Source organism: Herpailurus yagouaroundi, unplaced genomic scaffold (genome assembly GCF_014898765.1).
Source record: "Herpailurus yagouaroundi ecotype Mexico unplaced genomic scaffold, PumYag 205, whole genome shotgun sequence".
NCBI classification, from domain to species: Eukaryota; Metazoa; Chordata; class Mammalia; order Carnivora; family Felidae; genus Herpailurus; species Herpailurus yagouaroundi.
In genome coordinates, this window is record NW_024412436.1 from 5,753,648 (window position 1) to 5,781,268 (window position 27,621).

Consider the following 27,621-nt stretch of genomic DNA (forward strand, 5'->3'; position numbering starts at 1 on the left):
TCATACTATATATATACACTATATATATCATACTATATATGTATCATACTATATACGTATCATATTATATACGTATCATACTATATATCATGCTATATACATATCATACTATATATATCATATTATATATTATACTATATATATATCATACTATATATAGCATACTATGATATATATATGATATATATATATCATATATATATGTAATTTGTAACCTCTTTGTCCTCTTGTGAAATGTTTCGGTGGTTGGCAATACATACAAAAATCAGTATCATCACTGGCTCCAAATGTCCCATCAGGCAACATCAACTTGCTGATGGAGTTATTGGGGCCTTTGCCGAACATGGGGGAGTTTCATCGCTCTCGGGCACTGTCCAGAAGGGTAGGACAAAGGGTCGTGACCCCCCCGCGGTCAGACTCACTTCTCTGCTATGAAGATATTGGGCCAGACCTCATCCACCTCATTCCAGGGGGTCTCCTGGCGGTCTTGGACCAAGGCCCGCTGCAAATCCAGGATGCAGGGGGTGTTGTATAGGCTGCTGTCGTCCATCTTCTCCCTAACACGGTTGTACAGGTCCTCCACCAGCAGGTGCTCGGCCGACTCCAGCATGCCTGGACACTCTGCCTCGGCTCTGATCCCCCGCGGCTTGAATTCTAGAAGGGACAGGCAGCATTCTCGTCAAAGAGTCAAGAGCACCATGATGCTCCCTGTTCCTCAGGAGAATCCACTCTTGGCCAGTCTGCTGCCAGGACTCTGGACACGAACTCAAATGCCAGGAAGGACTTAATGAAGGCCCGGGGTGGGGAGGGGACCCGCACTGGTCTGGACACTTGTGGTCAGGGCCAGCAGGAGCAGAGGTAGATTGGTATAGGTGAAGGGACACTGTTTTTCTTTACTCCTTCCTGTATTTTTCTCAAGCTGGCTGACAACTTCTTAGACCAAGGTCCTTAAGTACCTGGTATATGTCTATTCACACTTACAGTTCCCACGGTGCTCCATACAGGGTGGAATCATTTACCAAATGAATAAATGACACTCTTTCATAACGTAAGTCACTTTATTAGTTTGACTCCTTTACATACGTAAGGCAAATAATCTTGGGAAAAGTAAAACTTTAGCTTTCACGTGCAATCACTTTCCCATACATGTTTAATTAGTTTATTTCACACGTTTTCTGCTTCTTCCCACTGGCGTCCGAGCGCCCGTGAGTCTCAGCCTCCCAGCTTTCCAACAGGTGGCAAAGGTTTTGCCAGGAACTCCAATGCCAGTCCCAAAACAGCGCTCAGGGCCTTTCTGCCAACAGCTCAGAAAAACTCAGATTCTAGATGAGTTCAAAATCCATTCACCCACCTCTCGAGCGAGCCTCTCTCTCCTGCTCCTAATATTTTTGTTCTCAATTGATCAAATCTGGGGGGAGAGTCAGATATTTCTTTCTCTGAGAAAGTCTACAAGAATAGTGGGGGTGGGGGGGCGAATCCTTCCTGCCACTTAGGAGCCAAAAATCCTGACTAGAGATGGAAGAAAAGAAAGGCGTGTCGCCTGTGTTGGCCATCTCTTTCCCTGATGGGTGAAAGCCACATGTGGCACATAGACGAGGCCCAGCCCCTCGCAGGAAAAACAGTACAACGGGCTTGCTGCTCAGGGTCTTCGGGTCCTGGGAGTTCTGGGTTCTAGCACTCCCTTTCCCTAAAGCCCTTCTCTCTCTCTCTCTCTCTCTCTCTCTCTCTTCCCTTTCCCACACCACCTGATGGGCCCCCATATCCCTGTGTCAGATCTCAGCTCTAAATGCTCTCTGATCTCCGTTTCAAAAGCAGAAAGAAGAAAACCCCTCCAATCCCAGAGCTTTATTTTGTTTAAAAATAGATGAATCATTCCTATTTTCTCTACCACTCAGTCTCCCCTGGCTCTCCTGGGATCTTACTTAGCAAATGTAAAAGCCCCTCTCCTTTCCTCCGCGAACTGAGATGGCTCTCCTTTACTACATGTAAAAAATAAAACTCCCTGATGCTTCATGAAAATATACATACAGCATTGTCTTCCTCAGCTGTTTATAGAGCAGGTCGCTGTCTTGGTATTTCCCTTTCCAGTGGAACAAATGTCCCAGTCCCTCATTCCTGCTGGTGGCCCCTGCTTACAGTAGGTCTCTGGTCCACCCCTCAGCCTGTTTCAACTCCACCCCCTCGCCCTGCATTCATTTCTCCCATTTATTTCTGCAATCTAAGGTTTCTTCAGAAGAACGCATATGCAGACTTTCATGAGAATGAAGGATTCTTCAACAATCATTTTTATCCCTCTGATCACTGGTGAGCAGGGCGATGGCTTGGAATATGACTTGATACGTTTTTCCTTTCTCTGTCATAGACTGTTTCTTCCCCTACTACCCTTCCGCCACGAAGACCGAGGAAACGTAAGCTTAATGCCCCAGACAAGAGGAGAGTAGCTAAACCCTAGAATCGAAGAAAGGCTTTCGATTTCCACCTACGTGTTCAATGTCCTGTAGACGTGTCTATAGCATTCTATAGGCTTGACAGTGAAGTTTTCAAGAGGGGAAATGGTTTTCTCACAACTCCTAAAGCTGGATTTTCGCTCAGCAAGAACTCAGGCACGGAGGGGGGCGGGTCCAGAGAGCGAAACACAGAGCAGGGATGATGCAGGCTGGAAGGTGAGGGAAGTTCCCAAACACACAGGAGGAAACAAAAAACAAAACTTCCGGGCTGAGGGTGGTCCCTGTGGCAATTTAGAGAGATCTGGACACTGGGTGAAGCCACTTTGGTCTGCCTGGAGTAAGAGAACAGAGACCCCAGATAGGGTGGTGAAATAGAAAAAAACTTGAGAGTTCCTTAAAAAGATGGGGCCTCCCACGGTGCCCAGATCGCAAGCAGAGGCAAATGGAATTTCTGGCTCCTCGCGAGGTGAACAGGAGATCTAGGCGTCCTCAGGGACCCTGTGGGGACCCAAAGAGCCCAGAACTGACAAAGACCCGGGATTATATGGAGCAAGCAGCATGCATGGTTCTCACGACCAATGGCCGGGGACCGGATTGTGGCCACCATCAAGCGGATGTTGGATTAAGCCCAAAGCCCAGCAGGGCCCTGTGTCATTAGCGACATCCCACCAGCAGTGACAGAGACACCCAGGACAAAGGAAGAGGAAAAGAAATTTGCTCAAAATTGATTAGAGGGGCGCCTGGGTGGCTCAGTCGGTTGAACGTCCGACTTTGGCTGGGGTCGTGATCTCGAGGTTTGTGGGTTTGAGCCCCGCGTCAGGCTCTGTGTTGACGGCTCGGAGCCCGGAGCCTGTTTCGGATTCCGTGTCTTCCTCTCTCTCTGACCTCCCCTGCTCATGCTGTCTCTCAAAAATAAATAAGCGTTAAAAACGTTTTTTTTAAATTGATTAGGAAAAAAAAAAATCCATCCAATCAGGATGAGTATGTTTTCTGCTGTGTGCATATTAACATTTCTCCCCTCCCCCCCTTTCCCTACCTCCTCCTTATTTATATTTCAGATTGAAAACCATTTCCAGGCACTAGTGGAAATGCAGATGTAAATCTGGATATCCCTTTGAACAGAACGTTCTGGGTGCTTCTGGTCACTTCTTGGGCTTTCGGGTCTGTGTCTCTAGCATAAGCCACCCCAGGACCCCTGAGATTAACTGAAAGGACTGAATGGAAGGCCATAGGAGCAGACTGGAAATGCCTCCCCGGCTGTTGACTCGAGAGAGCTATTCATTCACCCTGATACATAAGAATTTCCACCTCCGCCTCATGAAGGTGGATAGTGACTTGTGTCGGCAGAAATGCCTCCTCGGATCCGTTCCTCTTAATGTGACGGGCAGCACCTGAGAAGCACACGGACATCTTCCACGGGGCCCCTTCCGAGGGTCCCCAGAGGAGTCGCGGACTCTCCCTGCTCCCAACCGCCTTCTGATGGCATTACCTTCATTGATGATCTGTTTAGCTGCAACAGCCGAAGACAGGTGAATGGGTTCCATGAAGATGCTTTCTGTTTCTGCATCTGAGACCATGGAGTACCTGAGAGAAGAGGACATCTGTGTGAGAAGGTTCTGGGCGGCATCTGAACCGGAGCCGCTCTGACTAGACGAGACCCCTGGATCTGACTTCAGGCATAGCGCAAAGCAACGAGAGATGAAGGGAATGCCTTCCTCAGTGTAGGGAGCCCGAGAATGCAGAACCCCGTGACGCTGTCGCCACCTGTGTTCAGACCGGAGCTGGCACCTGCGTGAGCTGGTGTTTAACGACGAGGTAGTCCAGGCTGTGGACGGAATAGTGTCTGTGGCCGGGGAGAGTTTACCCTGATGTGGCCTCACCTTCTCTACTGGGTTCCCATCCTCGGCTGTAGTGCTGTTCATTTGTTCCCTCTCGCCCCCGTTCCTCTGTTGTCAATATCATAGCATGTCCCTAACCAAGGTGCTGCTGGATTGGCGGGCTGGGTAGACGGCCACCGTTCCCTCCATGCCCCACATCTTTCCCCTGTTTGAAAGAGAACGGGCTCACAATAAAGGGCTGGCATGGGGAAATCCGAAGGTGTGCTCAAATGCACAGTCCTGATTCTCAATATAAGCAATCAAGGTTCAGCCCGAGACCAGGGATGCAATAAAGTAACTTAGGTAAATGTCAAGGCAATTTTTCCAGAAATAATTCAGCAGAGATGTCAAAAAGGATCTGAGGAACGCGGCGAATTACGGGCAGAAACAAGGGTAGGACGCAGGATGGCGGTGGGTGCCCTCCCCCTTAGTGGGGGGGGGTTCTTCTCTTTCCCAGGTGTTGGGTGAGCTTTGGGTCTTTTTTTTTTTTCTTAGTCTTTCCTTTAGGTCCAGAGAGGTTAAAGAGCAAGTGGGAGTATTTAATTTATACCATGTTTTTTCCCCATCCCCCAAATTCCCTTGTGCTGCCCCTTTATTTTCAGCCCCTCCCTGAACCTCATCCCCTGTAAAATCGATGATCTGTTTTCTGTCCCTACGGTGTGGCTTTTCCCCAGAATGTTATGTAAGTTGAATCATATCATAGTCTTTTGTATCTGGCTTATTGCACTTCGTACAAGGCATCTATGAGTAATCTATTGTATTGCAGTAATCAATAATTTGTTCCTTCGTACTGCCGGGTAATGTTCCATTTTCAGGCACCCCAGGCTACTGTTTCCATTGCCTCCAGTCACAACTGGGCATTCCAGAGGGAAAAAATGATACTCATATTGCTGGTTTGGTTGTACTTGGAATTCTATCTTCCTCAATCTGCCTGCTGCTATTTACTTTCCAGAGTCCTTGAACCGTTGCTGTATCCTTCTGTTCGGGTTTTATAAAGGCAATCCATGGGACCGTGGCGGGTGTGTTTGCCGACTTGCCCAGAATTGGAACCTCTGTTCCACTGTCTTTTTGCTTTTACAAAATCTGAAGTCAGTGTGTTTCCTGATCCTTGTAAATTGACTTATTTTATCTTTATGGAAACTGATAGGATCTTTTTTTTTTTTTTTTTTTTTTTTTTTTTGGTTTTCAGTATTTAGAAACTTCCCAGGGATGCTCCTTGGTTTATTTTCATTCGTTGTGTTGCGAATGGATACCATTTTGGGGCTCCCTTTATGAGTTTCATCCTGGCGAAACTCCCACGCAGCAGGTATTATCATTTCTGTTTATTTTAAATAAGGAAACTGGGGCCCAGATAGGCTAATGACATTCCCCCACGGCAGTCAATAAGAGGCGGGGCTACGATGCAAACATAGGGCCATCTTGTTCTGAGTTGCAGTGAGTCCAGCTGAACTGACCGGAGCTAACTCCAGTGAAGGTAAGTGTAGCTGAATCGATTAGCAGGACAATTTCCTCATAGAAATCCACATTGGAGAGTCACCGCCTTGGAGAATGGTGTGCTCAGGGCTAGAAAGCCTACGGAGGAGGAAATCGCTTTGCCAAAAGAAAGGAGTAGCCTACGACTCTACCCAGGACGGGGCTAGACCTGCCCATGCAGCATAAGGGACAGCACAGTGGGCACTGTCGTTGGTAATTCCTGAGGGATTCCCATCGTTGCACCAAGTACTCCCCTGGCACTCCCAGCACTCCAGAAGATGCATTTTTAAGTAAGCATGACTGGAGAGTGGGGGTGGATTGAAGGTGAGGTGTGTGGGATACGATCCTTGGATGAACTGGAGACGTCCCGTTGTTTGGTGAAGGTAGAAAAGAGTAGAACACCTGGTGGGGGCAGGTGTGAGGTCTGGGTCCTTTCTTTGGCCCCTGTAGCTCCAGACCAGTGAAGGTGATCAGACAGACAGATCACACTGAGTGAAGGGTGGGTGGACAGATGGATGAACAGATGGACGGATGGATGGATGGACGGAATTTGCCAGGTACTGGGCAAGGTGCCCGCATACCACCTTGGGGAGCAAACCCAGTGGTCTCCAGGCCCTTCCATCTCTGGCCTCTTTCTCCTTTCCAGCCTCAGCTTGCACTGGTTTCCCTTGGGCTGACACCCTTTTGGGAGGCTAATCTTTTGGCCTCCCTTCCTCACCCAGTTTCCTCCTGCGATGGGACTTTGCAGAAGCCCATCTCCCTGTGGACATCGTGGGCCCAGGTTTCAGGGCAGTCTCAGTTTTCAAATAGCAACACTTCATAAAACTAGGGTCAGAGCCTCAACTTGTATAGAGATGGGAGTCACATCCCCATAAATAAACAAACAATATTTACTAAGGGAGTTTTATTCTTTCGTTTGTAAGCAATATTAGTCATACTAGTATTAGTAAAATAACCGTTTTGTTTATTAAGGGTCGGTATTACGTCAAACGAGGTGGGGGGGGGGGGGGTGGATCACAGCAAAACGCTGACCAGGTAATGCGCAGAGAACCCTTGTGTTGCTGCGGGATGAGAGGGGCTTTCTCCTGGCCCCGCACCTCTTTTCTCCCTCAGGGTGGTTTTCCCTGCGCTCTGCGCTCTGAAGGTTTTCTCACTCCTGTAATCGGTTTTCTAAACAATGGGCACAAACTGAAAAGGGACACAGGAGGAGCCCTCACCTGGCAGCTGTGTAGAAAGGCTGGCCAGGGACTCACCCGGCAGTGTCCCCAGGATCCCCGCCTGGAACTCTCTGCAAAGCCCATGATCACGCCGTTTTCCCTAAACCACACAGACGCCAGGTCGTCGTGTGGATTTGGTTTCCACGACAAATACAGGGAACTGAGCATCTGTCCTAAATGGACCTGAACTCTGAGGCTGTGGGTTTGATAGGGGAGAATTTGGAATTCAAATCTGAAAATGGAAATGGGTGAGAGGCATCCTCCTCTCTTGTGGGTGGTCAACATTGAGAGGCAGCTAACGGGTCCGTGAGTCTGAGACTCTGGAAGACTCTACCCAGTACACTTTTCAGGAGTTGGCGGCTTTATGGTTGAGAAAGGAGGGGGGTAAAGAACAGATTCTTCCCCCAGCCCCGTGATGTGTCTGTTCTTGGCTGCTGAGGCAAGCAGGTGAACCACACTCAACTGAGCTCAGCATTATCTAGTGTTGAGGATAGGATGTAAATTATGAGTCATCTGCTAAGAGAAAAGGACGTGTAAACCTAACGGTCCTAAACTGTTGTGCCACAGACGCGGTTTACTAAGTCAAGTGAGGAGTGGGACCCCAAAGGACCTAAGTGGAGAACAAAGTTTAGGCATTGAGAAGCAGTTCCCTCATTTTCCGTGGAGAAGCAGGACTGCGGGGAGGAAAAAGGAGAAAGAGAAGCGAGACCCGAACAACGGGCCCTGTTCATATTTGCAAGGTCAGTGAGATGGTGGCCGGGGAGGCTGTGATTTATGACCACGTCTGTGCCTCCGCCCGCAGATCTGAGACAGAGTGAAATGACACTTCCACCCTGATTCGAAAGCAGCAAGGGCTGGCTGCTCGAAAAGACAGGCAGGGAAGGAGAGAATCTAGGATCGATACACACCTCATCACAGGATCACAGAGCAGCCGCTAAAAAGCCTTGAGGGTGATTTGGAAGAGAAACAATAAAGCAGAATTTGATGGACTTCCTAACCAAGAGCAGGAGACTGGTGCAGTTTTCTTTAGACCTGTGTTTTTCAAAATTACAGACTGTGCCCGTTAGTGTTTCATAAAATCAATTCAATGGGTCCTGCCCAGCAACTGAAAAAGGAAGGAAGGAAGGAAGGAAGGAAGGAAGGAAGGAAGGAAGGAAGAAGGGGGAGGGAGAAAGGGAGGAAATAGGGAGGAAGGAAGATAGGGAGGAAGGGGGGAGGGAGGAGGGAAGAGAGGAAGGGAGAGAGGGAGGAAGGGAGGGGGAAGGAAGTACCCCCTCAAGGAGTCCCTTGGGAATGAAATGGAGGCAGAGGCCCAGGAGGGGGTGTCTATCTTGATGTGGCTTTTGCAAAGAAGGAACGGATTTCTGAGTTTCTTCCAAGTGTTCATTCACTTCAGAGAAAGTGACCACACAGGCAAAGTTCAGGCTCCAGAGAAGGAGAGAAGTCAGTAATCTTAAGCAAATGGATTTATGGCCAGCTGCTTCCAGCAAGGTTTGTGAAAGCTGGAAAAATCTTCACGGAAAAAGAAATATAAAAGAGAAAGGGTAGTTAGGAGTAGCCATTTCCCAAGGACACACAGACCTGACACTCCATGTCCCCAGCTCCTGTCCCACCTGTCGCTACCAGGCACAGAGACCTCGCTGTAGGGAAGGTTGGCACAGCATCGTTAAGGGACTTAGCTGAAGGTGGACAGGAAAACGCTGTCACGAGAGACGGTCTGAGGAGATCATCAAGGAGTTCTAGAAAGTGCAAAGGCTTGAAAAGTTCAGGTCCAAAACGCCGAAGCAAGAAATGAATTTTGACTTGGAAAGAAATGAAGGAAAACAGAAAAACGCTCTCCAAATCAGAACAGGAGAAGGCTAAAGAAGTCTGATCCTTCATTTGGAAAGGAAGAGAAAATGGGTCATAGCCCAGGAGGAAGAGGAGAGGCAGACGTGGGCTCCAGACCACCTAGAGAGTTGGGGGGCGGCAGTCTCCTTACTAGGGAGGGGAGGGCCGGTCTCAGCTTGGTTTGCGGCAGAAGCAGGCTGACTTCTTAGACTGTGCTCTTTTGGGTAAGTGGGGAGGTCTGATGGAGATTATGGAAACGGGCGAGGCCCCACCAAGTCGCCCCACTGGACGGGAGGTTTTAACTTGTAGTGTTAACTCATAAATTACCTAGGGAAATTTGTCTCACTGGGAGATGGCTGAATCTCTAGCTTCTTCTGGATCTTCTGGATCATTCTTCCAGAGAGAATGATCCACAGAGGCGGGTTTGAATTTAAGGCGTTTGAGGTCAGTGCCTCAGTCAGGCAAAAATGAAGATCTGACGAGCTCTATCCACTGTCTACACATCTTTCTCAGGTTCTTAGTTCACCCCGGGATGAAATTTACTGACGAGGCTGGAAATGTCAAGACTCCCTGCCGGGACAGCAAGCAGACCGTCACCCCTGAACGCGCTCTGGTTGACAGGCAGTGGCTGCCTGCAGCACTGGGTAGACTTCGCAAGTTCCTGTCCGGGTTGCACAGGGGACAGTACGGTTTCGTCTCCCGGGGGCTGGAGCTAGGGCAGCGGTGAGTTGAATGGTGGTATCCCAGAAAGACATGCCCCCCAGAGCCTGTGAATACGGTTTTATTTGGAAAAATGATCTCCGCAGATGTCATTCAGTTAGGGATCTTGAGGTGAGATCATCCTGGATTAGGGCGAGCCCGAAGTCCAATGGCAAATGTCCTTAAAGAGGACACACAGAGGAGAGAGAGAAGAGGAAGCCTGCGAAGGTGGAGGCTGAGGTTGCGAGGACACGGCCACAGCCAAGAAACTCCTGGAGCCACCAGGAGGTGGGAGAGGCAAGGAAGGAGTCCTCCCTAAAGCCCTCGGAGGGACAGCGGCCCTGCCAACACCTTGATTTCACACTTCCGGCCTCTGAAACTACAGGAGAACGTATCCGTGTTGTGTTTAGGCAACTCAGTTTGTGGTCATTGGTTACAGTAGCCGTAGGAAACCAGGACCAAGAGTGGCTGGTGGGGTATTTGCTGACTCCATACATATTTAATCTTAAAAAGACTCAAGCCTTTCACTGAAGAGATAAAGCAGCGGGCGCCTGGGTGACTCAGTGGGTTAAGCGTCCGACTTCAGCTCAGGTCACGATCTTACGGTTCGTGGGTTCGAGCCCCGTGTCAGGCTCTGTGCTGACAGCTCGGAGCCTGAAGCCTGCTTCACATTCTGGGTCTCCCTCGCTCTCTGCCCCTCCCCCACTCGTGCTCGCTCACTCGCTCTCGAAAATAAATAAACATTAAACATTTAAATAAAAAAATCAATAAATGTTAAAAAAAAAAAAAGATAAAGCAAGAAGGATGGAATTTCAGTCACTAATTAAGTACAGGGAGGACTATTCAGGATGGAGACCAAGAGCAACGGTGATGATCAGCTGCTTAGAATACAGTATTTGCTGACAGCACGAGAGACATGTGCCATTTTAACGAAGGTGGGTGGGTCTCTGGTTAGATACAAGTTCCTTGACATCATTAGTTACTGTCAGATAGCTTTCTCTGGAAGGAGAAGGAAAGAACCACCATTTGTCAATACCTAATATGCCTTCCTATGTTACAACAATATGTGTCGTATATTACATGTCGTATATTACAAACAACATACGTTATATCATTTAATTTCTACCACTGGGCAAACCAGCTTTTTCAATTTTATGAGTAAGTAATTTATGGACGTTCTCATGGCTACTGAGTGGGAGAGCAGACCTGACCTTCAACTTTGGCCTCGGTTATACCATTTAAGTTCTTTCCACAGCACTACACTGCCTCCCGGAAGAGAGTTTTATTTCCCCTTTCATAGCACAGCTTTTTGAGGTATATAATTGTTATACAAATGGGACATACTTAAAATGTGTGCTTGGTTAGCATTTGACATACGTGGAACCATCACCACAATCGGGACTGTGAACGTATCTATCATCCCCCAAGTTTCCTTAGGGAAAACTTGAAGGGCTTCCTTGAAGCCCTCCCTCCACCCTCCCCCTGCCCGACTCCCCAGGCCACCGCTGATCTGCTTTCTGTCACTATAGAGAGTCATTTGCATTTTCTGGAATTTTCTATAAATTGAATCACGTGGTATAGACCCTTTCTTGTCTGACTGCTCTCATTTAGCATAATTATGTTGAGATTCATCCATGTGGTTGTATGAATCAATAATTCATTCCTGTTCACTGCTGAATAGTATTCCAGTGTGTACATCCACCACTGTGTATTTACCCATTCACTGGTTGATGGATATTTGGGTTGTTTCCAGGCTCTTATGCATAAAGTTGCTCTGGACATTCATGTACAAGTCTTTGCAGGGACACAGGCTTTTATTTCTTGTGAGTAAATACCCAGGAGTAGAATGACTAGATCATACAGGTGTAGGTATATGTTTAAGCAGGTGTATGTTTAACTTTTTTAAAAAGTTTATAAAATGGTTGTACCATTTTACGTTCCCACCAGCAGTGGGACTAGGCCTTGCACATTCTCACCAATATTTAGTATGGTCGATCTTTTTAATTTTACATATTCCAATAGGTATGGAATGGTATCTCCTTGTGGTTTTAATTTGCATTTCCCTAATGACTAAGGATTTTGAGGATCTTTTCATGTGCTCATTTGCATTTCATGTATCTTCTTTGGTGAAGTATCGGTTCAAATCTTTTGTCCATTTTTTTAAATTTTCTTTTTCATTTTTTAAAATTTACATCCAAATCAGTTAGCATCTAGTGCAACAGTGATTTCAGGAGTAGATTCCTTAGTGCCCCTGACCCATTTAGCCCATCTCCTCTCCCACAACCCCTCCAGTAACCCTCAGTTTGTTCTCCATATTTATGAGTCTCTTCTGTTTTGTCCCCCTCCCTGTGTTTATATGATTTTTGTTTCCCTTCCCTTATGTTCATCTGTTTTGTCTTTTCAAGTCCTCATATGAATGAAGTCATATGATTTTTGTCTTTCTCTGACTGACTAATTTCACTTAGCATAATACCCTCCAGTTCCATCCACGTAGTTGCAAATGGCAAGGTTTCATTCTTTTTGATTGCCGAGTAATACTCCATAGTGTGTGTGTGTGTGTGTGTGTGTGTGTGTGTGTGTGTATACACCACATTTTCCTTATCCATTCATCCGTCGATGGACATTCGGGCTCTTTCCATACTTTGGTTATTGTCGATAGTGCTGCTATAAACATGGGGGTGCATGTGCCCCTTCGAAACAGCACACCTGCATCCCATGGATAAATGCAATTCCTGGGTTGTAGGGTAGTTCTATTTTTAGCTTTTTGAGGAACCTCCATACTGTTTTCCAGAGTGGCTGCACCAGCTTGCGTTCCCATCTTTTGTCCTTTTTTAAATTGGGGCGTTTGTTTCTTTTTTATTGGGTTTGGGGAGGTTTTTAAACATATGTTCTGGATACAGGTTCTTTATCAGATATGTGATTTGCACATTTTTCTTCTAGTCTGTGGATTGTCTTTTCTTTTTTAAAGGTACTTAGACTCATTCATCTGGGCTGGTTTAGGCCTGGTTCTGTAATGCAGTGGGATTGACTGAATGATAACTCAAAAGCCAGTGGAGCTGTAATAGTTTATATCTCAGGTTTTATGATGATTATTGTAGGAAGAGATGGCCCACGAAGTGTCACTGTGTTTGCCTCCCTTGAAAATCTCTGAAAAGGGCTATAGCCAATTTGGGGTCCGCTTCAAAAACCAATTGCTAAGGAATCTATACAAACCAAGAAAAGCATCAAAACCGACAGGATTCGGCAGGAGTCACCGAGAACCTGGAGAAAATGAGCTCTGTATGTGGGACCATGCTTGTAGGAAGCTCAGCCGGTTCCGTGTAAGGAGGACTTGCAGGCTGAGCCTGTTTTTGCCCAGGATTGGCAACTGGAAGGACTAAGGATTGAATACCACTGGAACTTCTTCTCTTGTAAACAGATGCTTTTGTCCTGTGCGTGGCAGGCTAACTTCATGTGAAACTGTGCAAGCAACACGATTGGCCTTGCCTGTCTCCCACCTCCCCTGACGGTGACCCACTTTTCACCTTCACAGCCAGTGCTCACCGTTTGCGCGCCCCAACCAATAATCCGAGAAGCTCAATGACTAACGTGATAAGCACGTAGTAAAAATATTTATTCCCTAGGGCAGTGTCTCAAAATGTATATATACACCAGACTTTATATATCCAGCCTATGGTTAATTGGACAGTTCATCCTGTTATTTACACATTCTATACGCTTAATGACTGTTAGCTGCTAAAACATTCCAGGACTTCTCTCCCGGTGCACAAATGGACTTATTTCTGTCAGGTATGTATCAGCAGTGAGCCTGCTGGGTTACAGGACTAAACATATGCTTAGCTTTAGTAGATACTATGAAAGAGTTTTCCAAGTGGTTGTACTAGTTTCCTCTCTTCCTAGTTATGGATGAGTTCTGATTGCCTCCCATCCTCATTAATATTTGCTATCATCAGGTTTTGATTTTAGATAGTCTGGTGGATATGTAGCAGTATTGAGTTGGGGTTTAACTCAGAATTTCTATGATATATTTCTGTGTTTATCGAATTCTAGCTGAATTCTCCCGAGGTCAAATAACATATTTTGTACGATGTCAAGCATTAAAAATTTGTTGATACACGTATGGCCCAGCATATGATCTATTTTGGTAAATGTTTCATGTGCGTGTGATAAGAATGTATATCCTCCACTTCTTGGGTACACGTTCTGTTAATGCCAAACATTGTTTATCATTTTGTTTAAACTTCCTATATTCTTTTTTTTTTCCAATATTTATTTTTGAGAGAGAGAGAAAGAGAGCACATGAGCAGGGGAGGAGCAGAGAGAAGGGGAGGGAGAGAATCCCAAGCAGTCTCCTCGCTGTCAGCACAGAGCCCCACGTGGGGCTTGATCCCATGAACCATGAGATCACGACCTGAGCCAAAATCAAGAGTCAGACGTTTAACCGACTAAGGCACCCAGGCGCCCCGAAACTTCCTATATTCTTAATGATTTGGCACGGGGGGGCTCATACTACAACAGTAGCTGAGGTTGTTTTTAAAAATTTTTTCCATTTGACTAAGATTGTGGGTTTTATTTTTGTCTTTAGTTCTGTCAATTTTTGGCTGTATATGTTTTAAGGCTACATTATTCGATCATCGAAATCTTAAATGATGATATCTTCCTGGTGAACCACACCTTTGGTCATTGTGAAACATCCTTCTTTGTCTCTGGTTACGTCCACCTTAGTCTTCCCTGTCTGATATCAGTAACTGGCTTTAGTTAGTGTCGGTGACTGTGGCCATTTGTATTTTCCAAAGGTGGCCCCAGCGTTTCCCATCTGGCTCGTTCCCTTTACTCCTGCAGTGGTAGCAGAATTCACGTTGCCTCCTTTTGAGCCCCTGTAGTCCTTTGTATGATTTCTGAGGCTAGCTCATGAGCATCAGTGCACTTCTGTCTTGCTTTCTTGAATGCCAACCCTTGGAATTCGGTCACCAGGCTACGAGAAGCCCAAACTGGCTCGCATGGAGAGACATGTGACAAGACCACGTCAGGCGCTCTAGCCTACAGCCCACCTAAGGCCCCGGATGATGTGTCAGACGTGCGAAGATGCCACGATGATACCAGCCCTCAGCGGCCGAGTCTCCCTCAGCCTCAAGTCCTCTTGGACCTTCAAGTCTTTCCAGCCGAGGCCCTAGACATCTTGGAGTGAAGAGAAGCCACACCACTGTGTCTTGTCCAGGTTCCTGATTGTGAACATTAAAAACGGTTCTGACACCACTAGGTTTTGAAGGTGTGAGCAATTGTAACGGAACGGGGTAGTGTACGTTTTCTATCCTTTGTTAATCGTTGCATATCTCTATGTTTTTAAGGTGGGTCTCTAGTAAACAGTAGGTAGGCTTTTAAAAAAAAACTGAGTCTGATAATACGGCTTTTAATTGGAGTGTTCAGTTTCTATTCTGTTTAACATAATTATTTCTCCACGGGTTTGAATCTACAATCCTACCAAGTTCTTACTATTCACTATACTTTCGCTATATTCTTTTTCTCTTCTCTCTTGCCTTCTTTTGGATTGACTCTATTTTAGTTTTGCACCGTCCCCTCATTAGCTTGTCAGTGACACACTCTGTTGTCAAACTTTTAACACTTCCACTGCATGTGGCAACCTGCATCCTGGACTTCCCACTCACATTTAAAGTCCCAGACACCCTCTCAAGATAACAGTCTTAAGTGTAGAGTGAGGTATGCGGACAAGAAGGCCAAGAAAGAAATCAAGAGCGAAAATTGTATCTAGGAAAGAGCTCGGTGTGTGGTTTCTGACCCAGGAGGCTGTCTGGTCTACGTCCATCGGAAACGTGTTTAGTTTCTGAAGGGATCATGTTTGCAAAGGAACCATGAGCCCTAAAAAGCCTTTGGCTGTTTTCAGCCAAATCTGGGCCCCCAAATTTCCAGAAGTAGGACACAGTCTGCCAAAGCAACAGCCTTCAAGGAAAACACACTCTCTCCAAGGGCGGTTCAGATGTGGTTTGATAACAGACAAGGAAAAAGGCCCAAACGGGGAAGCTAGAGGCCACACAGAACAACAGACAAGGGAAGGCTACCCTGAGAGCCCAATCAAGGTCGAATCTGGGAGATCTTCCTGCTTCTCGGGCAGACATGCTCATTACTTGTATGGACTGACGACTGTACCTCCTGTTCCTCCTTTTAGCAAATGGGGGCTTGTCCTCCTTCACCCTGGCCAGCCTGTGACATGCTGCACTCAGACCTGGGCAGCGGATGCAGACCTTCTGGAGAACCTCGCCCTTTTTTTTTTTTTTCAAGGTTTTATTTAAAAAAAAATTTTTTTTTAACGTTTATTTATTTTTGAGACAGGGAGAGACAGCATGAACGGGGGAGGGTCAGAGAGAGAGAGGGAGACACAGAATCTGAAACAGGCTTCAGGCTCTGAGCTGTCAGCACAGAGCCCGACGCGGGGCTCGAACTCACGAACCGCGAGATCATGACCTGAGCCGAAGTCGGATGCTTAACCGACTGAGCCACCCAGGTGCCCCTCAAGGTTTTATTTAAATTCTAGTTGTTAACATACAGTCAGAGAACCTAGCCTTTGTACCCAGCGTTTGGTAACCTGCTTTGGGGGTTGTCTCCCCTGGGGTTTCACGAGTGGGGAGAAAAATACCATGAATATTAACCGCCTACAGGGGTATACTGCAGCTGAGACTGGTCTGTACTACCAAACCCATTTCCTCTTTTTTCGGGGCTCACGGACCTCATTCCCCATCCTCCCTTGTAAGAAAGCACGGCTTTGCGGAGTTCGAGCCAATGGAAGAGAAAAGGGCCATTTTGAGGCCTGGCCCATAAAAACCTCCTGAGAGATCCCGTCCCATTTTGTCTTGATGCTAAGGGGCACGGTGACTTTAGCAGCCTGCCTTAAGAGGGACGAGCTACAGGCGAGAAGGAGCCTTCCTTCCGGAGCCACGGCTCCGGCACCTGTTTTGGAATTGATGTGAGTGGGAGAGAAATATCCATTTGCTAAAGCAAGCTAGCCTTACCCCAACTACCACACAAAGCCTTTCTTCACCTACCTCAATCACACACAAAACTCTCTCTGCTGTGTCTGGTAGTTTAGAGAGGGGAGGGATATACTTTAAACACTCCGTCCTGATAGCGTTTCTAAGTGGGAACAGAACGCCGAAATTTAAAGGAAAAGTCCCCAACTCCATTTGGACAAAGTGTCCTGGCCCACGAGCGGTGACCCCTGCCCTGTTCCCATCTCACTCCAGCGGGGAAGGCTTTTGAACCCTGGGAGGCAGGAGCCAGCAAGACCCCAGGACAACGGAAGGAAAGTGGACTCAGGCAGAATCACAGATATGTTGAGGCAAAGTTACCTTGAGGTATCCTCGTTGGGTCCTTCCTCCCGTGTTTACAGATAAGGAGACACAGGCTCCAGAATTAAAGGGAGTCGTCGCATAAATTTGGTGACAGGGCTAAGATTAGAAGCCGGGTCTCGGGGCGCCTGGGTGGCGCAGTCGGTTAAGCGTCCGACTTCGGCCAGGTCACGATCTCGCGGTCCGGGAGTTCGAGCCCCGCGTCGGGCTCTGGGCTGATGGCTCGGAGCCTGGAGCCTGTTTCCGATTCTGTGTCTCCCTCTCTCTCTGCCCCTCCCCCGTTCATGCTCTGTCTCTCTCTGTCCCAAAAATAAATAAAAAACGTTGAGAAGCCAGGTCTCCTACTATTATCTATGGCAGAAGAAGACAGGCACACACCATTGCTGCAGCCGGCGGTCAAACATTTCTTTGATGTCTCATAGTTTTCCTGAAGATTTCATGCCAATTCCCCAATCGATACCATAACATACGCTCAATAATTTTATGTGAAAGAAAGTTTTAAATGACTCGTCATCAACTAGAGAGGACTCTCCCGGAAGACGCACTATATTTCTCTACCCCTGGATACACTACTACTTACCTCCAGGCATGCACACACCCCAGGCTGAAACACGCGGCTGGATCGCAGACGCAAAATGATCTTAGCACAAGGGCCTGGGCCTGAACTCTTCTTGTCCTGACTCCTTCCCTCTATGGTCTAGCACCCAGATTCAGCCTCAGTCCTAGAGAGTCAAGCATCACCCTCCAGGTGGGCCGGTCGGACTCCGACTTGTCCTTCGAGGTTCAGGTCCAACATCGTCTCCTCTAGGAAGCCTCCTATGACCCATCCAAGTTTCCCTGCCCCACCCCCCACGCACTAGGCCCGAGGCATCCTAATTCCCGCACTTCCCACGCCACGTTCCAGTGCCGTCTGTTGGCATGTTTGCCTCTTCCAGAAAGTATGACACATAAAAAAGTACTCAGTAATAGAAACGAGTGACCTGAAGGCGGTGCCTGGGTCTCCCTGGGGCCCACATCTCGCGCTCGCCGGCCCACTCCTGCTGGGGCCGCCCGGGTAGGGAGCTCGGCAAGTGCACACTTACTGGCTGGGGGAGGGGCTCCGGAGGTAGTGGGCCTGCACGGCCCTCACACTGGTTTCATCCTCCTCACTTGGGACGACCTGCTCCTCCTCTGGGTCCCCGCTGGTCGCCATGACAGGCTGCCAGTCCCTGTGGGTTTGGCAGGAGAAAGGTGGTTAGGGAATCCGCTTCTGGAGGTTTTGTGGGGGGGAAGGGGTATATCGGCGGCGTTAGCGGGGGAAGGTCAGCGCGTACGACCCACCCCCGGGAGGGAGACGACCCATGGGGAAAGCCCGGTCTGACTTGGGTTCGGCAGGACACCGAGATGCACGCCCCAGCTGTGTCAGCTGTCCACCTTGGAGTCACAATATTTAAGAAGCGACAACCTGGCCCCTTCCTCAGATCCCGCCAAGGAGGCAGCGAGGCGACCCAGGGCTCTGCGTGGACTAAGCTAAAGCCGTTGGAAAGCAAAGGATTCCTCAGGCCAGAAGGCTCTTTCTGTTGGAACTCCCGGGGGTGCCCTCACATACACACAGGCACGTGAGCACACACACGTACGCGTGCGTACATATATGTAGGCACACGCCCCACTCGTGCACAGACGCACGCCTTGGCCTCTCCCGAGGGAGGGGCGGGTGGCCCTCTTCAGTGCCTCTCACCAAGGCCGCAGGGGTCATTGCCTTTGGCTCAGGCACCACCCTGATTAAGGAACATGAAATCCCTCCGGAGCTGGTCCCACACACGGCTGGGCCTTGCCACTCCAGGCAGAGTTGCTGCCCCTCTGCTTGTAAGTCTCGGGCTCACAGGACGCAATGAAGGGAGAGGCGCACTCACCGCGGCTTTGCCTAGATCTCCACACCAAAGGGCAGTCACCCAAGGGCTGAGGGACCCGGATAAAAGGGCCAAAAGTTCCGATCAGCGAGAGGGACCAACCTCTCTCCTCTCTTCAGTGCTTCTGCTCTGAGGGACAGGACAGCTGTTAACGGGAAATCTTAGCTACCTTCTAAATTTAGCCTCTGGCCCCATAGCCTGGCAGATCTCTGGGAGGACGGAATGCAGTCTCAGGACCCAGACCTGAAAGCTGGCCCCATTTAACTCTTTCCCTCCTGCTCCTGGCTGATTCTCTGGACACCGGACACTGACATTGAGCAGCAAAGTTAGAAGAAGGTCAGGCTTCATAGATGGAGAGGCCTGAAGAAAAGGTTTCCTTTGGACTCTCTCTCTTGCCTGCAGCTACCTATTCAAAGTCTTTCCAGAAGGCGGTCTAGTGCCACAAATCTAGAAGAACGGAACAAATTGTATCCCAGCCCCATGTCAGTCTAGAGGGTGCTGGGAAAAAATACCCAATATATAGATTGGGGCAGGGGCTCTGATGGATGTCGGGAGAGGACTGTGGTGCAACTAAAGGGTATAGTCAACGGCTTGTGACCAGGGTTACGTTTCTCTGAACAGCGATGACTCTGAATAGTAAACGAGTAGTTGTGTTCACCCTCTACAATCCCTCCCCGACGACACTCACATTCGTGGGGATGGTCAAGTGGCAAGCCTGGGTGGTGTAAAAATCCCACGAGCTTCGGGGCTCCTGGCTGGCTCAATCGATTGAGCGTTCGACTTCGGTTCAGGTCATGATCTCACGGTACAGTTCTGTGAGTTCGAATCCTACATCAGGGCTCGCTGCTGTCAGCACAGAGCCTGCTTCCAATCCTCTGTCCCCCCTCCCTCAGTGCTCCTCCCCCACTCCTGCTCTCTCTCTCAAAAATAAATAAACATGAAAAAATTCCACAAGCTTCATAAACTTCAAATGAGCTCATAGCCCACCTTACTCCCCTTTGTAAACTCCCACCATCACCATGACCAAAGCAAAGCCCAAAAACCCAAGAGTTCAGCCCCTCATCTCACACATTCTATAATTACACCTCCATCCATCCATCCATCCATCCATCTCATCCCATTGGTCTACCCATTCACAAATGCTTATCTACTATGCGTCACACAATCATATGCTCAAAATGGTCCTTCTCCTTGGCCAAATGGAACAGTGTCTTGCACATAGTACCATCAAAAATTGGCTAAATAAATGAATGAGCTCACGCTTTATTAGGAGGAATGAGACACAGCTCAAAAATAACTCCAGCATAAGGCAGAATGTGGTTAGTATCCTAAGAGAGATCCAGAGTCCTGTGTGAGTTCACAGGAGGGAAGAGCCCTCCTGGCTGAAGAAGTCAGGAAAGGCTCCATAGAAGAGGTAATGACACACACACTGGCCTTTTCAAAAACAAGTTGGATCACAAGAGCAGATATGATGGGGGAAGAAATGCCAGAGGGGAGAGCATGAACGAAACTGGGGGATGTCAGCGGTTAAAGCTGGGAAGAAAGCAAACAGGTTGTGTGGCGGAGACTGGGCAGGGCTGGAGTTAGGGGCTCCTTTGGAAAGAGTGGTCAAGGAACACATCTCTGAGGAGGAACATGGCACCACCCCTGGCCAGTCACCAAACCTCCACCCCGAGGGTCAAAATAGGGACTCGGGAATTGACTGCCAAGGAATGGCCATAACTGAGAAACGCTGGGGGATTCATTTCATGCCCACCCAAGGTTCCATAAAGATGAGATGTGGTTTGGGAGAGAGGTGAGATAAGGGAGGGAAGGGGCAGGGAAGGACAGAGGGGCTGCCTCAGTCAGGGTAAGGCTCAAGGGGAGAGGGCCACAGCACAGAGAATGAAAGGGTGGCAGGGAAGTAAGGGAGGGAGGGAAAGACGGAGAGCCAACAACACACCTAAGAGAGGCAACAGATAAGGAGGGGACCGCTCAGCAGGAGGCATGGCCTCTGTCTTCTGTATACGCTCAGTCACCTGCAGAGGGTGACATCAGGCCACTGGAGTGAAATCAGAAAAACACTCACTAGCTGTATGACCTTTGAGAGCTCATTTCACTTCTCTGAGAATCAGATCCCTGTTTGTAAAATAGAGAACCGTCATACTCATCTCCCCATTTTGTTCTGACCACTCAGCCTAAAGTGGGGCCCCTTTCCTTCGCTCAATTTCATTTCCTGTAACATTTTCTGGGTTATGTTCCCCATAGCACCATCACCCTTGAAGTAGGGTGACCAGTCATTTCCACTTTGCCTGGACTAAGAGATTCCAGGGACAAGGGATTTTCTCTTTTAAAACCAGGGTGGGGGCGCCTGGGTGGCGCAGTCGGTTAAGCGTCCGACTTCAGCCAGGTCACGATCTCGCGGTCCGTGAGTTCCAGCCCCGCGTCGGGCTCTGGGCTGATGGCTCAGAGCCTGGAGCCTGTTTCCGATTCTGTGTGTCCCTCTCTCTCTGCCCCTCCCCCGTTCATGCTCTGTCTCTCTCTGTCCCAAAAATTAAAAAAAAAAAAAAATAAACGTTAAAACCAGGGTGGTTCCATAGGCAGGGGCGGCGGGGGCGGAGACAATCCCTTTAATAAATGGCGCTGGGACAACTGGATGGCTACATGCAAAAAAATGAAACTGGACCACTTCTTACATCATACACAAAAATAAACTCAGAATGGATTAAGGACCTAAATGTGAGACATGAAACCATAAAACTCCTAGAAGAAAACACAGGCAGTAATTTCTTTGACATCAGCCACAGCAACATTTTTCTACATATATCTCCTCAGGCAAGGGAAACAAAAGCAAAAATAAACTATTGGGACTACACCAAAATAAAGAGCTTCTGCACCCTGAAAAGAAAAAAAAAAACCATCAACAAAATGAAAAGGGCAACCTACTGATTGGGAGAAGGTGTTTGCAAAAGATATGCCCTATTAGGGGTTATTATCCAAAATATAGAAAGTATTACTCAGCACCAAAACAACAATCTGATTAAAGAATGCACAGAGACGCTGAATAGACATTTTCCCAAAGAAGACAGATGGATGGCCAACAGACATGTGGAAAGACGCTCAACATCACTAATCATCACGGGAATGCAAATCGGAAACACAATGAAGACATCACCTCACACACATTAGAATAGCTGACATAAAAGAGACAACAAATAACAGGTGTTCACAAGGATGTGGAGAAAAAGGAACCCTCAGGAACTGGTGGTACAGCCACTGTGGGAAATAGTATGGAGGTTCCTCAAAAAATTAAAACTAGAAATACCATATGATCCGGTAATTCTACGGATACAAACTCAAAAGAAGATGAAAACACTAACTGGAAAAGACATATGCACCCCTGTTGACTGCAGCGTTATTTACAGTCGCCAAGAAGCAGCCCATGTGCCCTCTGATGGGTAAACAGACGAAGAACATTACTCAGCCACAAAAAAGCACGAGATCCTGCCATTTGCAACAACGTGGTTGGACCCAGGGGGCATTATGCTAAGTGCAATAAGTCCGACAGAGAAAGGCAAATGCCGTTATCATTCCACTTGCGTGTGGAATCTAGAAAACAAAACAAACAGACAAACGAAGAGCAGAAACAGGCCCACAGATGCAGAGAACAAACCGATGGTGGCCAGAAGGAAGGCGGAAAAATCGGTGAGGGGAGTAGGAGATCCAGGCTCCAGTTAAGGAATGAATAAGGCATTCATTAATTCTCTTGGCTAAGAGAATTACAGTGAAAGGTATCACCATAGCATTGCAGCATGGCGGGTGGCAGCTAACTGGTGACGAGCACAGCATAAGGTATAAACTTGTTGAATCGCTACGTTGTACACCGGAAACGAATGTCACATTGTGTCTGGTCCAACTCTACCTCGATTCTTTTTTTGAGGACAGTTCCAAGCAAACCGAGACAAGTTGGCCATCGTGGTTCTAAGACGGTCTTCTTTCTTTACTCGGGTAACTCTCATCTTCCCAACCAAATGGTCAATTCTCTGAGCATAGAGCCTTCCTGTCTTCTTCATGACTGTGGCTGTAGTGTGGGTCGGGTGGGGGTTGAGGAGAAGGGAAGGAAGAAGGGGATCCTATTGTGGTCTGGGGTGTGTCAGCAATTGTGGGCGACGCCCTTCTTTGATTGGCTTAGAGAACCTGCCTCTGAGATCATTCCCCTTTTTATTACAAGATGTTAACTTCCTGTCTGTTATAGCAGCCCACACCTTGGTGAGAAGTCCAGGACTTTGTACACCTGCCAAATGGAGAAAAGGCGGGGGGTGAGGGGGCGGTGACTGGTTCAAGTCCAGTCCCATAGGTTAGCTCCTCTGCCAGACCAGCTGACGAGCACAGTTGGGGGGCCAGGCTGGGCAGAGGTGTGCAGGAAAAGGGAAACCACAGCGACGGAGGGCTGGGCCAGGCCAGAGGCTGCTGTAAATTCAACTAGTCAGCCCAGACCTGTCTGGGGCTCAAGCCAGGCTGGGCTTGGGGCACAGAGGAAGCAAGACCATGGCGAGGAAGATGAGGCCTGTGCTGGGGATGCTCTGTGCAGGTGAGTAGGCTCTTCCCCTGTCCAGGGCCCAGGGGCGGGTGAGACAAGGGGCCTGAGTGCTGGCAGTGCCTCCTCAGGGAGGCCCTCCAGTGACATAGTTGAGTTCCTGCTGGGCAGAATTACAGGTTCTGTTGCGCAGGCGGCAGGTTCCAGGCCAGAACCAGTATCGGGATGGTCTGTATATGCGTATCAGTAAATAAAATCCCGGGCCATTTCTGGAATGAATAATTCATAAATTCTCAAGACTGTAAATTCTGATCCCGAATCAGATCACGAGATCAGACACACGAGCTGACAATAGGCACTAAGTATTTGAAATCAAGTCCCAGAGAAGCCAGAATGTGTGGGTATCGACATGTTCACTACCTGGGGTTTTACCCGTCGCCTTAAAACCAGAGGAAAAGGCAATGGTAAAAGCGATAATATCTCCATCCCACGTAGGGAAACCGAGGCAGAGAGACACTGCAACTTGCTCAATATCATCCCCAGAGCAAGAGAAGACTCAAACCCTTCAAAAACCCAACTACAGGGGCACCTGGGTGGCGCAGTCGGTTAAGCGTCCGACTTCAGCCAGGTCACGATCTCGCGGTCCGTGAGTTCGAGCCCCGCGTCGGGCTCTGAGCTGATGGCTCGGAGCCTGGAGCCTGTTTCCGATTCTGTGTCTCCCTCTCTCTCTGCCCCTGCCCCGTTCATGCTCTGTCTCTCTCTGTCCCAAAAATAAAAATAAAAAACGTTGAAAAAAAAATTAAAAAAAAAAAACAAAACCCAACTACAAAGGCCCTCTCCAAAGGTCGAAGCCCTTGGGCCCTTCTGATAACTCTGGTCGCTGAAAACTTGGCAGGTGGGAACACCCTGCAAAATAGAAATCAGACATTTGTCGATATAATGGTCAAATCCAAATCCACTGCTGTCAAACAGCAAAGCCATTGCGTGGGACCCATGGAGTGTTTAAGGGTTAGGGCGGAGGCCTTGGTGTTGGGGTACTGGACACAGGGAGGAAGTAGAATGCAGAACGGAAATTGAGAGATTGGGGCTGAGGGAATTGGAGGAGTATCTCTAATTTAGTGTATTTGGCTATGCTGAGAAATCCCATCAGCCTGCCATCTAGAAACTGTTCCAGGCGTCAGGGATCTGGTAAAAATGGGGAGGAGGTGAAGAGTTATACCAGGAAACTTAGGAAACCCCAAGGCCTGGGAAGTGGGGCCAAGGTATTCAGCTGTTAGAGCAAGCCCCAGGACCAGCTGGCCTGTCGGCCCAGCGGGCCCCACGCTTCCCATCGCTCAAAACCTGGCCTTCAAGCCCTTAGGTGGAGGTCAAGGCCTGGATGTGGACCTGGGAAAGATCCATCAGCTCAGGTTGGCTCAAGCCCCACAAGAGGCCCAAATGACTGGGGGTAGAGAGGCCCTCATGAGCAGGTTAGAGGGCCTCGGTGGTTCATTCCTCCATGGACACCTCTTTACTGAACGCATGGTTTCTGCAGGGGTCTCAGGAGTGAGGGGTCTGGAATGATCGCAGCCATGAGGGAACCTGTCTCAGCCATCAGTTGCAGACACTAAGGATGCTTCAAGCCCTGAGGGAGGGAGGCTGAAAGGAAGTGACCATCCTCCCCGGACTAGGCCAGGGACGCTCTGAGCCCGAGGTCTTGCCGGGGACGTTTCCCCCTCCGCCACCCCCCTGTACACATCCTTGCATTTGCAGTCTGGCTACAACCAGTGCATTTTTGGCCTAGCAAACAACTCTAAAACAAAATGTTCACCCGGCTTAGAATGAAAAGTGGCCTTAACTCTGAATTGCCCGGAGGGGTCCATTTTGCCCCTTCCTTTGAGGAGGCGTGTGACCCCTGGGGAAACTCCCCCAGTGGAACCAGCTCTTGGGCCTGTGTTCGGACCGGATGATGAAGCGTGCCTTCTGCCATCATCCCCTTCCCTCTACCCGCCCGGCCTGCCCGGTCCAGCTCCATGCGTCCACGACCTTTGCCTCCATACCTTACACGAAGGGGGAGGAGCTGGAGCAGTGGGCAGGACAAGCCCCGGTCGGTGGCCAGCTCGGGGCATAGGGACGCTTCGCCAAGTGGAAACCTCTGGGGACAAAATGCCCACTGCCATGCACAAGTGAGCAATGAAGGTGTTCAAAGGGCATCTGGGTGGCCCTTCCCACCATGTGTCAGGAGAGGACCCCCGAGGAAGGAGCAGGGAAGTCAGGGAGGGGCTCCTGGAGGAAGCGGAGCTTGAGCTGGGTTCCAGAAGACCTATTAGCCTTCTCTCCCGCTTTCTTTCTCCACCTGAACCTGCACAGGAATGACCTAGATTTTGCTGATGTCCTGGGCAGAGCAACACCCCCTCTGAATGAGCCAGTAGGCCCCAGGACTCATCAGACGTTGGGGAGACAGAAATTATGACATACGGTAGGGACCCAAATGGAAGGTGGCATATTAGAAAATTTAAAAACAATATGAAAGCCCACGGGAAATCAGCCTGACAAGACTAGTTCGCCCTTCCAGAGCAAATGTTCCCACCTCCTCCTATCATGGAGCTCTACCCCGTCACAGGCACTGGGAGGGGCCTCTCCCTTCCTGTGCTGACTTTACACGGCGGCGGTGGGGAGGGCAAATTAGTTAACCTCCATCAACCTCCGTTTCCCGCTCTGTGCAATGGGGGAGGGTAATCTATAATGTGTACAAACGCAGTGTGCCTCCCACAGGGTTATTATGGATAGTAAATGTGTTTGTAAACGTAAAGGTCTTGGAACAGTGCCTGGCGCATAATAAGCATTCAATAAATGCCAGTTATGATTATTAAGGATATTATTAGTGCGGGCAAGTGTAAGTTACAGAGAATTAGTAGACTTTGGTAATCAGTCGCCTGAGCGCTGGGGTCTGGTTAGACGTGTGCCAAGAAAGAGTCAGGGTCACCATGGACGAGTCCTGAGATATCGCCCCTCCCAAAGGCTTCTGGAGAAAACAGCCCAACTCGTACACAGAACTAAGGCTCTTCCCCTCCGGAGAAGTTTTTCCAGCCACCAGACTCCGTGAGACTTGAAGTGACAGAGGTACAGTTGCAGGAAAAGAGATGTGGAAAGAGGAAGCCGCCCGAGGGAAAATAGAGTCTCTAAGCAGCTCCGCCTGGAGTCACTAAAATCTTTGAAGACTTGATAAAAGACACAAAAAAAAAGCCCCACCTTCCCAGAACTAGAGGAAACCCCTTTGAAGCTTATATTAGAAAAACTTTGGAAAGTACTGCATTACACAGAGAAACAAAGGAATCTATCATCCCAAAATACAGTAGAGGAGGAAATACATTTTTTCTCCCCCATCCGAAAATATTTCAACAAATCCATGGATGCTTGATCCATGGTGGGGGGGGGGGGGCCTTTCCTGGGATCTAGGTGTCCAGGTTCCTGAACTGAGGCTGACATGCCATTTTAGATCCCTTCCCTGGGGTCTCTGCTAGAGCCACGATTCCCAGCAGGATAATTTTCCCTAAAAGACTTACACTTGTCCGCTCTGAAGGTCACACAGGCTCGGAGAGGTCCCTGTGGTCTGCCCTGTCACAGTGCAGCAGATCTGAGCTCAGTGTCAAGCTCTATGTCCAAGCTCCTAAGCAGGGACCCGGCCCAGGCTGTGAGGTTTGGGGATTTCGGCCTTAGACGTGCACACCTGAGTAGAATCGGATAAGAGGGTGGCCTTGCGCCCAGCGAATCTTGACTCTGAGAGGACGGTACTCAGGCCAGGGCCAGCATGGTGTCAGCGCGGCGTGCTGTGAGATGGGCAGCCCAGCCTTTCACCTGCTCCGTGGGTATGAGCCCTGTTGTCACGCCCATCCCCCCGGGCCCGGCTCCCACCAGGGGCCTGGGCACCACCTGCTCCTGGTATCTGAGCACAGGTCAGAAGCCAGCACTCCCAGGGAGGGCTCATGTGCCCGGGGCATTACACAGTCTACCTGCCAGAGATTCGATCAGGATTAAAATGCCCCAGTCCCAGCCCCAGCCTCAAAGGGGAAGGATGCCATGAATGGTCAGCCCAAGGGGAGTACGCATGCAAAGGGGGAGGAGTGATGGTTTAGGGTGGTGGCTATCAACCCGAGCTGCCCATCACAATCACCCCGGGAGTAAAAAACAGAGATGCCCCGGTCTCCCCAGACCTTCTGAGTCAGAATCGTGGGGAGGCAGAATCTGCGTGTCTCCCTGAGGTTGACAGAGTTACCCAGGTGATTCTCACGTGCCATCTATGTTTATGTCATATACTGAAACTTGAAAGAAA

The 27,621-nt window shown here is 48.8% G+C and overlaps 2 protein-coding genes across 4 annotated transcripts in view; one reads left to right on the forward strand and one right to left on the reverse strand.

The window, feature by feature from the left end:
• STYXL2 (serine/threonine/tyrosine interacting like 2) overlaps positions 1-18,947 on the reverse strand; it is a 30,027-nt gene extending 11,080 nt beyond the window's left edge. Inside the window, exons 1-4 of one of the 3 annotated variants that reach the window (XM_040451776.1) lie at positions 18,797-18,947; positions 17,987-18,112; positions 3,937-4,031; positions 423-654 (exon numbers count right to left, since the gene is read on the reverse strand). In XM_040451776.1, coding sequence (XP_040307710.1) covers positions 423-654; positions 3,937-4,031; positions 17,987-18,096 — 437 coding nt within the window. In that variant the 5' untranslated portion in view covers positions 18,097-18,112; positions 18,797-18,947. Of the gene's footprint in view, positions 1-422; positions 655-3,936; positions 4,032-17,484; positions 17,745-17,986; positions 18,113-18,796 lie in introns of those variants that run through there. The other 2 variants (XM_040451778.1, XM_040451779.1) reach the window with 2 other exon arrangements.
• A 4,373-nt stretch (positions 18,948-23,320) lies between these two features.
• Positions 23,321-27,621, forward strand: part of GPA33 (glycoprotein A33) — a 40,299-nt gene continuing 35,998 nt past the window's right edge. Inside the window, exon 1 of the mRNA XM_040451649.1 lies at positions 23,321-23,363. Coding sequence (XP_040307583.1) covers positions 23,321-23,363 — 43 coding nt within the window. The remainder of the gene's footprint in view (positions 23,364-27,621) is intronic.